An 11,298-nucleotide genomic window follows, 5' to 3' on the forward strand; every position below is an offset into this window, starting at 1 on the left:
TGGAAAGGAAGTCACTGGCACAGCTGTGGCCCAGAACAAGGTCTAATATGACAGGAAACAAAGATTCGTTCTGTGCGTCAGTTGGTTCTCCACAGGGTCCCACACAGCTCCGTGGGGAGGGGATTGTTGCCAGCACATGGTTGTGGGCCAGTGGGATATACATCTTCAGAAGAGAGAGAGGGACCCTGGTAGAAAGACCAAGCAGAGCTCAAGCAGAGTGGATGTAGAACTTCAGGGTAGGAGCTAAAACTACAGAAGCTTATTAGGGGAGCCTGCAGTAGAATTGGGCAGCGACTTCTTGGTAGTAACACAGAAAGCACAGTGACAAGAGAAAAAAATAGATGCGGTGAAATAAAAATAAAGAGTGAAAATGTTAACTGAGCCTGGTGCCAAGAGTATGCTCAGGAGGCTGGCCTGGTCTGCATGGTAAGTTAGGAAGGGCAGTGTAGGGAGACCCTGTCTCAGAACTGACCAAAACAAAAACAGGAAAGCAAAACAGAAGCCTACAGACTGGAGGAGGGGGGGGGGAGAGACTGGGAGTCCTGTATCTAAGGATTTTGCAGATGATGTTTAGTAAGAAAAGAGTCTCTGATCTTAGTTACTAAACATGTCACCAATTCAGAGCACTCAGAGTGCCTGGGTGGCCATTTCTTCAGGGGAAAGATGCCTAGCCTCTTCCTGCCTCAGAAACTGCTAGCTGCCAGCTGCACTCCACAGCCCTGGGCACTCTGGGTGATACAACTTCGAGCAGCGGGTGCGGCTGGCACCTTCCCACCCCTGCTTCAGAGGCAAAGGTGAATGCTCAGGAAAGCAGCCTGGCATGTCTTCAGAACCTTGAGCACAGTAGCCACCTGTGATTCACCGGTTCCTGCCTTAGGTGGACGCTCATGTGAAAGGAAAGGGTTTCCACCCGGCCTGCGTGCAGAAATGAGGTGCAATTTCTTCCTAAGAAACGCTGGAGAAACATGAGGGCTCTCACCACCCAGCAGAGAATGATTCCGCCAGAAAAAAAGGAGGTTCTGGGGGTGCGAAATGGGCGCATCCGGAAGTCTAAAAACAGTAAAAAAAAAAAAAAAAAAAAAAAAAAAACCCCGGAAAGAAGCTCCCCCCAAAAAACAGAGCACCGGGGGGGGGGGGGGGGGGTGGAGGGGGGGGGGGGGGTCTGAGCATGTGTGCAGAGGAGGTGGGGGCGACTGATCATGTGTGTGCGGCTTCCTTTTGGAATCCAGTGTTCCTGAAGTGACCACCATGGTAAGAGCTGCACAACTCAGGAACTTGCTAGAAGCGTCCTTAAAGGTGCGTGGCATGTGAGTGAGGGAGGACTAGATGAACTGAGAAGCAACCAGAAGTTTCCAGGTACATACAGGTGTGCACTGGGAAACCTGGTAATGGGTTTTCCATACGAAACAGGAATGTGGTTTGTGCAATGTAATTTTTTTGTTTTTTGTTTTGTTTTTTTTTTTTTTTTCAATTTAAAAACCTAAACAACACCTTTCTCCGGCCGTGCCTAAGCTCTCCTCTGTTCCTTTGTGGAGGGGCTCTGGCCTTCCCTGAGGAGCACACAGGTCTCAGGGGCACAGGGGTTGGGCTGGGCTAGGGCGCGGCGCGCAGACGGGGCGGGCAGGGGGCGGCCGCTGTGACCTCGGGCGTCGCAAACACCGCCCTCCGCGGCCAGCGATAGGTCCCACCCCACCTAGGCGACCTGCGGCCGGGGGCGGGGAGACGCGGCGGGGACGCGCAGCGCGGTGGTTGAACGGCCGACCGGGAGATGTGGGCTCCGAGCGGCCTGGGACCCGCGGGCTGGGACCGCCGCAGGGTGGGCGCGCGGCTGCGGGCGGCACTGGCCGGGTTGCAGGAGCTTCAGGGACTGCGCGCCACGCAGCAGGCGCGCGTGCGGGGCGCCCTGGGCCTGCACCCTGCGCCCGGGCCCCGCGGCCAGGAGCTGCGGCTGGAGGCGGCGCTGGCTGCGCTGCGGGAGCAGCTGGTAAGGAGAGAACGGGACACGAGTGGCCATGGGGGCGTGTTGGGGAGCGACCAGGGTGCAGCTGCGTGGACTGAGCGAGTGGAGAGGCCTGATGCGCGGCTGAGTGGGGAGCGCGCTACGGGGTGCGTGCTGGGGAGCCGCGCGCGGAACCTGGTGTTGAAAGCGCAGCGCCTCTGCGGCTGACACAGCATTGGTGCGGAGGCGCGCAAATCGGGCTAGACGCAGGGGACCCTGGCCTCAATCCCGTAGCAGGTCTTCCGGCTGCACAGCGGGACCGTGTCCCGCAGGACACCCTACTGGGTTCACTTGTGTCACTGGGGAGTCTTGCGGGCTGATGCCAGTCTCCAAGATTGCCTGTCACCTGATCCGCTTTTAACAACAAAACAAAACCGAGTGTGCTCCAGTCTGAGGAACGTGGGAGGGGGAGATCGGTGGTGCTTTCTCAGCTACCCGCGCCCATTGAGTGCTCTTCTGTGGACCACTGGAGGCCTTCCGGGGGTAGAGCTACAACCTGCTTCTAGAAACAGCTCGAGATGCTTTGCAGTACAGCAGTGTTGTGTTGTTGTTTGTTTGCTTGTTTTTCGAGACAGGGTTTCTCTGTGTGGCTCTGGCTGTCCTGGAACTCGCTTTGTAGACCAGGCTGGCCTCGAACTCAGAGAGATCTTCCTGCCTCTGCCTCCCAAGTGCTGGGATTAAAGGTGTGCATCACCACCGCCCAAAACTGCAGTATTTCTAAAATAACAAAATGATGGTCTCGGGTGTAGTGGAGTCTCATCCACAACTCTTAAGTGGGATTTCTTGGATGGAGAAATTTGGATCTGTCCAGTTGAGAGTTGGTAAAAGTCCAGGGAAACTGTTGTGGTCAGTCAGCTTTAGCTCAGAACCGTGTTGGATTTGTGACTAAAGAATCAGGAAGTCCAGCGTCTGAGTCACTCCCCAGGACACCTGGAATCTTCCTTGGGTGTCAGAGAGGTGGAGAGCTGGCAGAAGGTGGAACCCAGCTGGCAGCCTCCTCCAGACTGTGAGACACTCACCTGCCCAGAGACGGACATGGCTGGTGTGGACTGGACTCTGCAAATTGGTTGACCCAGGAAAGGACCAAGGCGTTACAACAGGTGCCTGTCATTCAAAAGGCTACGCAGTCCGCTTCACGTGACCTCAACCAGGCAGGCACACTGCCGGTTACACGCATGACCCGTTCCCTTAAGGTTGATGATTAACTCCTCTTCAGCAGTGCTTAGACCCAATCCGTGTTCCCACACACTACAATTACCAGCAGCCTTTGGAGACATCAAACAAGCTTTGTTGACACACACACACACACACACACTCCCCTCACCACTACCATCACTACCCCTCTCCGTGACCAGAAGGAACACGCAGGCTTTGTCATGAAACTTAGTTCACAGGAAAAGGGAAAATAGTTGAATTTATGTGGCTCTAACCAGCACTTAGCACTTTGACATTTTTCTTGAGGGGGAGAGAAAGAGTACTTGTTAGATAAAGAAAATAATGAAAGGGCTGCCAGTTAAACCCAGCAGGATCTAGATAGCTCACTGGCCTCCCGCTGGCTCACCTGGCCCTCAGTCAGTGTTCAGGTGTGAAAACCGGAAGCGTCCAGGAGCCCCCCACCCCCACCCCTACAGTTATTCTGCGGGGATTCTCAAGTAGGGATGGGTTTAGCCATTTCTAGGGATTCAAGAGATGGGCTACGCCCTGCTAATTGCAGTGTCAAAAAGTCACGAAGGGAACTCTGCAGTAGCTGCTTAGGAGAGTTTTGTTCATTGGATAAATCAGTGACTCGTGATGAACTGGGGCCAAAAACAAACAAAACAAAACCAGAGGTGATTTCAGCACTTAATCCTCCTTATTCCAGACTTCTTTGCTGATGAAATCCCATGCCCTCTGACCCCACAGTCTGCTTCAGGTGGCTCTTTAGGCTGCCCCATGAGTGTCTTCACAGGGGCTTGTCTCAGGAAATGGCTAGTGTTTTTACTCAAGTAAGTGGGCTTAGGTAGAATAGCACCTTCTTGGCTTGGCACTATGCCAGGAAGCTGTAACATTCTATCATGCCTCTGCTACATCCAGATGAGGCGTCCTGGAACAGCAGGCCTGTATGAGGACCATCCTGCAGGGGTGACGGGTTGCGACTTGTTCTAAAAGTGACAACATGCAGCAGCTCAGGCGGTGACACCACAGGAGCAAGCCACACCGATTCCGTAACCGTCGATGGTGTTTTCCTTGGCCCAAGCAGCTTGCTTGATGAACACACAGGGGGCAGATGGAGGTCAGAAGAGAAGCAGATGAGGCCAAGAACAAGGAGGACCTGACAGACTTCTCCAGGGTCACTGTCAGTCTCCCCCGTGAGCCAGCGCTCTGGGCCCTTCACTATTGATGGATACGCTGTGAAGTTTGCAGGAGGCGGTCGGGGGTAATTCATGAATCACACATTTTCTGTGCTCACTATTAGCATTCCGAGAGAGGAAGCAAGTGTCTTAGATACCATCTCAACATCCTGAACTTTTTATCCTCCAAATATATTCCAAAGATTTTTTTTTTAATGCTGAGGTTGCAGGGCAGAACCGTCCATGGGGGAAGGTGTAACACATTCAGATCCAGTTCTGTGCAATGGTGTGGGCCTTTTAAAGGAATCGGCCAGCTGCCTTTCAGGGGAACCATGGAATGGCAGGACTCGGGCATTTGGTGACTTCCAGACTTAGCTGGTGAAGGTACAAGGTCCTACTCCAGAGCCTTACATAGCAAGAGCCCAGGATATGCAGGTGTGCTGAGTGTGGTTAGTTCTCCCTTGCACCAGGCCTCTGGCCCCTGACCCCGCTTTGGGGGATTCTGACCCAAGTGGCCCAGAACATCCCTGGCATGAGGCTTGCAGACCGCAGGCAGGCTTGGTCCTGGGCAGAGTGCCACAGTCTGGCTGTAGCCAGCCGTGCTCCCTCCTGGTCACAGTGGCTTCGACCGTTCAGCCTAAGGAACAGTGATGAAAACTTGAAGCAGGGGTAGAGGAGGCATTAATTAGGAGCTATCAATCCCTATGGTGAGCTCACAGCAGAGCCTGAGGCCCCTAAAAATTGGGGTCTTGAGACCTTAACCATTAACCAGAAACTAGCTGCCTAGGCTGGCTGGACAGATGTTATCTGCAGAGTAGCTGTTCCCAACCTTTGGAAGAGGGCAACCAGCCAGACCTCTGAAGAAGGGAAGTTGAGAGAAACAGATGCTGTCACTCACTGGACTGGACCTGGCAGAAGTGCTTGGTGTCTGTGGGCCGTATGCGTCAGGGTAGGACAAAGAAAAATCTTTTACAGGAAAAATCCGTGCCAGCCCTTTGATGGGCCTAGTGTTGGTTTCTGGGGGTTAGAAAGGGCATGCCTGTGTCTCCTCCTGTCTGGGAGTTTGTGATGGGAGCAGGTTCAGGGAAGTTTCATTCACTTGTGACATGAGCTGCTATAGGAGATACTGTTGCCCCAGACACCCTCAGACCCTGCGTTAGTAGAGTTAGGATCAGAGCCTGGGACCTAGCAGCCCTAAAAAGTCAGCTAGCTAGGCCACCCACAAGTCGTAATGAGATGCTGAGATGGGAACATTTATTCTGTATATCCGCATGAAGAAGAGAGACAAACGAAAAGGCCCAATGACACCCCAAGTTCATCTTTGGGGTACCCCTTTAGATTTAAAAAGAAGTAAGAGATGAGCAGTCCTCATCAGAGTATGACTCCCCTGTCTCAGATGCCGCCAGGAAGGTGGTAGGTGAGTTGTCAGAACTGGGGGAATTTCTTCTCTTCTTCTCGGGAGACAAGCTCTGGCTCCAGCTGGTCCCTGCTTAAGATGAGATTCAAGGGAAATTCCGATTTCTTAGTGCCCATTGTCTCTTCAGAAAATCTTCTTTCCTGTGGGGGCGAGAACACCCGGAGGTGGCTCCTGCCCCCACCCCGTCAGCTCCTGCAGGGGAAGGCTAAGCCTGCTGAGATTGGCATCCCACTCAGCTCACCCTGACCCTTTGCGAAAGCACTTGTTGTGGTGAACAGGAAGTCATAACTGCCGGCATCTGCTGCCGATGATTTCCACGCTGCTGAGATTTCTGATGTAGCTCCCCACCAGGAAAGTCATGGTCACGCTCTTCCACAGATGAGCCGTGTCCCTCTTTGTTTGCCTTAAACCTGCTTGTTAATTAGAGGAAAAATATGTATGTCGCCAGCCCAGACATCAGGAAACTGCACGGTTGAAGGAAATCAGTTCTTACCAAACACTCGGTACTGATTAGTTTATGTATGAGCACTCAGAACTCACCCCACTTTGTGTGGGCTTCACAGTGTGTGTGTGTGTGTGTGTGTGTGTGTGTGTGTGTGTGTCTGTAAGTGCGCATGTCTGTGTGTCCTTCTGTCTGTGTGTGTGCGCGCATGTGCGTGTGTTTGTCTGTCTGTGCGTGCGCATGTGTGTGTGTCTGTGTGCACACGCATGTGTGTGTGTCTGTGTGCGCGCATGTGTGTGCATGTGTGTACGAGTGTGTGCGCACATGTGTGTGTGAGTGTGTGCGCACATGTGTGTGAGTGTGTGCGCGCGCGTGTGTGTGTACATGTGTGTGTTCACATGTGTGTGAGTGTGTGTGTGTGTGTGTGTGTGCGCGCGCGCACGGCTATAGACCTGAAGACTGTGCTATAAAGAAGTCCATTCTCTGGAAACAGTCTTGCACATAAGCTCGCCAAGCTGTCCAAGTGAAGCTGGGGTCTCCTATCAAAATGCCCACTCCCAGGTACCATAGCCCATGGAGGTGCTGTGTGAAGAACTATCTTCACTCCTGCTAGACTGTGTGCATGTGTTTGTACATGTGTGTGCGTGCACACACGCACATGCCAAGGGAGCAAGTCCTTCGCTGTACGTTCCAGCAGACCCAGGGAGTTGCTTCCCACTAGTTAACATGAGTTCAGAGCTGGAGTCTGGGAGCCTTCCCGGTGTCCACGGTGGCCCTGTCCACCTTGGAACTGGTTTAGATCTCTGCATTCACTTCGGTTTTTATTCTCTCTCCTTCTTTGCCTCCCAGTCACGGTTGAGGCGGCAGGATGCAGGCCTGAAGACTCACCTGGACCAGCTGGACCAGCAGATAAGTGAACTGCAGCTGGATGTGAGCAGGTCGTCCTGTGAGGCCCTGGACAGTGACAGCAGGCCCAGCTCAGGTATGGCTGATGGTGGCTGCCACCCCTCACAGACCTAACGCTGTGGACAGTGCCAGCTGCAGCCTGTGTCCTCCGCTGATCCGACACTTGGGAGGTCCCCTGAGCAGCCTAGGAAGTGGATGTGACTAAAGACATAAAAAGCTATAAACACACTGAAAAAAAATACAAATATAATAAACATATGAAGTTTAAATATAATATATATCTTAAGAGTTTACGTACAGTACAGTTTATACAGAAGTTTACACATATGTAAACTACCAGCTGTGTTAAATACCCCAGGAGCTCCTAAACCATGCTGTGGATCACCTAAGTCATTTACATCAATTTGACCGGCCCCTCCCTCCCTGTGCGCCATCTCAGACCTCCTCAGAGAAGGTCATTGTTGGCAGTCTTTGCTGGCTTCTGTGACTCTGGTCACCTTTGCTTTCTCAATATGCTACAGGTGAAATTTGGCAACAGGGACCCCTGTGTCTGGGTTCCAGTGGTCACAGGTATCTGTGACAGCTAGCCTGGAGTGTGTGGAGTCCGTGGCACTCTTGGTACTTGGCTTTTGCAGTCTAACCTGGAATGTGCTACCTGAGCAGTCCCTGGGACTGAGGACTCCCAGGAAGGAAATGCCCCCCCCCCATGCAGTTGTGTGTTAAAGAAAGGAGATGTCTTTAGCAAAGGAAGCTCTCCTTCTGAGCATAGCTATAGGGGTCAGGTGAGGTAGGGTCAGTTGTTCCCATAGCCACTCACAAGGTTACCAGCAAGAATCTAGAACATTCTCATTGTGGATCTGTCTCCACAGGCATTCTTAGCAGCCCCGCAGCACTCTCTGTGCCAGTAAAAGCAAGAGAAAAGGGGGTCTAAGTCTTAGGGTAGAGCCCACTGGCCAGGGGCGCACTGACCACTGTGTCTGCTCTGTCTAGGCTTCTACGAGCTGAGTGACGCTGGGTCCTGCTCCCTGTCCACCTCATGTGCCTCTGTTTGCAGTGACCGCCTGTCCCCCTCACTGGGCAGCTGGCTGCCTGTGTTTCATCCCTCTAAGTCCAGGTCCGGCATGGGGGACTGGCGACCCCGCTCTGCGGATGAGACCACTGTCCCTGCATGGAGCCCACAGCCCAGTGGAGAAGATAGCAGGTTCCCGCATGGTGCAGAGGACACAGGCCAGCCGAGGGGCATGTTCCGGCCTAGACCTGTGTCTACAGGTGAGAGAGAGAGGCCGGAGAGAGCGGGAGTGTCGTTTGGGTGAGAAGGATAGCAGATGATGGTACCTGGGCTCAGCGGGGAAGAGGCTGACCCCACTTGGATGGAGCGTGTGTGTGTGTGTGTGTGTGTGTGTGTGTGTGTGTGTGTGTGTGTATACGCGTGTGTGTGTTTCTTCTTTTAAATGAACATCCAGAAACTCCAAAGAAGCATTCAGATCACGTGACATGCCACATTTAGATTAAGAATCGAGGCACAAGCACCCTCCATGTTTTCCCAAGAGAAAACGATGTCTCTTGGACACACACACACACACCTGGGCTCTGTGCCAGCCTTGGTCTCTCTGTGCCAAGTCTCCGGTTTCACTCCCAGGCTGTGGATGCTGGAGCAGTTCCTGTCGTGACTGTCCTGTGTATGGCTGGACACGTTTCTCCTGGGTAGCCTCCCAGCTGTGGTTAAGTGGAGCACCGAGATGATGCTTTCTTCTCCTCACTGGAGCTCAGGGACCAGTACACACTATCAGAGCCCATAAGGCCTGAGCCTCCATATGCGCCTATGGGAAACAGGGACTTGGCATCTGTCTGTGTTGATGTGCTTTTCCTGGTCTTATTCCCAGGTGATCTTGAGAGAGTCCTCCCAGATGACCTGGGGCTTCAGAGAGCTGGTGTTGATGCTGCACCCCCATCTCTCCTCTGCCAGGGGATAGAGGTCCCAGCCCACACACTGGACCCCAAGTACCAGCGTGATCTGGTGGCCAGGGGTGGCCAGGAGGTATACCCGTATCCCAGCCCCCTCCATGCAGTGGCTCTCCAGAGCCCGCTCTTTGCTCTGCCTAAGGAAGCGCCACATCTTGACCACCACTCATCTCCTCCGGAGCCTCCTCTGGTCCCTGTTGATCAGAACAGGACTCAGGCTGGGCCGATCCGTGAGCTGGGCTCGGCCGAAGCCTACATCCACAAGCTGTTGCGTCTGCGGGGCCAAGAGCTCCCTCTGAGGGATGAGCTGCCAGAGCAGGGAGGGAACACGGCTCCTTTCCCACGGAAGCCGTGTGGCCAGAGGTCAGACAGTGGAGGTCAGCTCGAGCTGGCCTATGAAATGGACAGAGGAGGAATGAAACCAAGTAGGTATGCTGCCAAGGACAGCCTCAAGCAACAGGGGCCTGTGTCCCTTGTGGATACTGAGCCCCTCAGCAGCCCCCTGCAGGAGGAAAGCACCTGTTGGAATCCCCGTGTCCATGGAGACAGTTCTATAGGTTTCTCTCTCTGCTCCCAGGCCCAGCAGCCCTGCATTGACTATGGCCAAGGACAAGCCCTGTCACCGTCCAGGGTACTGGGCCCCGAGAGCCCCCCTCTGGACCCAGGGCCCTTTGCCTACCCTTCTTACACCACTGGTGAAACCTCCCCAATGAGGCTGAGGATGGGATCTCCCCAAAGCAAGGCGGTGAAGGTCAGAAGAAGAATCAGTGATAAAGTGCCCAGGCTGGGGAAGCAGCTTCCACCACAACCCGAGAGACAGCAGGGCACCCATGCCGCTGCCTTGACTCCAGAATGGGGCCCCTCATGCAGGCCCCAGCAGGGAGGGCTCAGCAGGGGCCCCACAGTGGCCAAAGAGCCTCCTGGACGCTCCTGCTCTGAGTCCACCCTATACCCTGTGCCCTTCTTTGTCCCCCTAGTGGTGGCCCAGCAGGAAAGTTACCCAGCATCCCAAGTTCTGTTCCCAATGGAGGCATCCCCCCTCAGCTCGGCAGCCAGGGGGAAGCAGCGCAGGTGGCAGTCTACGACAGAGATCTCAGCCAAAGCCTGCTCTGTCAGCCATCCTGGGTCCAGCTTGGGGCCCCTTAAGTCTCCAGCCAGGAGAGTAGGTGGTCCCCAGGTCCAGAGCAGGCCCGCACTTGCCCGTCAGGATGCCTATGTGAGGAGCGAGTCCGACCCCTCCGAGCACTCGGCAGAGTGTGCCTCACTGTTCCACTCCACCATTGCCGAAACCAGCGAGGATGAGGAGGCCAGTGACCACACTGCCAACCGCTTCGGGGACGAGTCTAGTAGCAACGATTCGGAAAGCTGTGTCCAGAGTAGCCGCAGTGGCCTGGGAAGAGGCAATGCACAGGTTGGACAGAGGGAGCGGGCGTGGCCTCGGGTGCCGCCCCAGCAGTCCCCACGGGTCCCAGGAAGCTCCAGGCCACCGCTTCCCCCTGTGCCCAAACTGTGCCGCATCAAGGCCTCCAAGGCCCTGAAGAAGAAGATCCGCAGGTTCCAGCCAGCAGCCTTGAAGGTCATGACCATGGTGTGATGCCAGTGTTTTAAGCCTAAGACCCCAGGACGCGCAAGGCCCTCCTTCCACAGCGTTTGATGAGCAGACTGAGGGTACCACACTGTCATCTTGCGTAAGTTTCTCGGTCACCCTCACTGTGGTTGTGAGTTCTCTCTGGTGAGTTTCCATCCAGCCGTTTTGATTGCATGATCCCAGCTGCAGCTTTGCCCTCCATCACGCTCTGGCTGGTGTGTGGAAGGCATTCCTGCCCAGAGACGGCTTAGGTGCGTCACTTCCTCTTCAGGGGACCAGATTTGAATTCAACTCCACACTACACTCATGATAAATGCCTGCACGATGCTGATGTCGTACCAAATAAAAGAACCACATTCCCCTTCTCCTGCAGCCACTGTCTTGTCTGTCTGCCTTCCTAACATGGGATGTGCACCGACCCGAGGGAGGAAAAAATTTTTGAGAGTAAAGCCTAAATTCTGGATTCAACACAGGTGAATTGAGTAGAAAAAAATATTTGGAAAATGATTTCTTCACTTTTTTTGTCTTTTGTTTAAAAAAAAAAGTCTACTTTTGAAGGATGAGGATGATAGGTTTTCAACTCAGCTGTTCAGAGCCGTGCGTACTCACGAGGCAGCCTTCTGGGTCCAACACGTTGCCCTGGAGGGGATATGG

General features: G+C 54.0%; 1 protein-coding gene across 2 annotated transcripts; it reads left to right on the forward strand.

Annotated features, from left to right (window-relative positions):
• Positions 1–1,238: 1,238 nt before the first annotated feature.
• On the forward strand, positions 1,239–11,008 carry Dact2 (dishevelled binding antagonist of beta catenin 2). Of its 2 annotated transcripts, none has more exons than XM_013352259.1 (4): positions 1,239–1,296; positions 7,038–7,170; positions 8,085–8,363; positions 8,978–11,008. In XM_013352259.1, exons 1-4 carry the CDS (start codon positions 1,249–1,251, stop codon positions 10,648–10,650), a joined length of 2,133 nt encoding a protein of 710 aa, XP_013207713.1. In that variant the 5' UTR covers positions 1,239–1,248; the 3' UTR covers positions 10,651–11,008. The 2 variants fall into 2 exon arrangements, with proteins under 2 accessions (XP_013207713.1, XP_005363407.1); XM_005363350.2 differs by lacking the exon at positions 1,239–1,296 and adding an exon at positions 1,715–1,984.
• Positions 11,009–11,298: the final 290 nt, after the last annotated feature.

Source organism: Microtus ochrogaster, linkage group LG9 (genome assembly GCF_000317375.1).
Source record: "Microtus ochrogaster isolate Prairie Vole_2 linkage group LG9, MicOch1.0, whole genome shotgun sequence".
Classification (NCBI taxonomy): Eukaryota; Metazoa; Chordata; class Mammalia; order Rodentia; family Cricetidae; genus Microtus; species Microtus ochrogaster.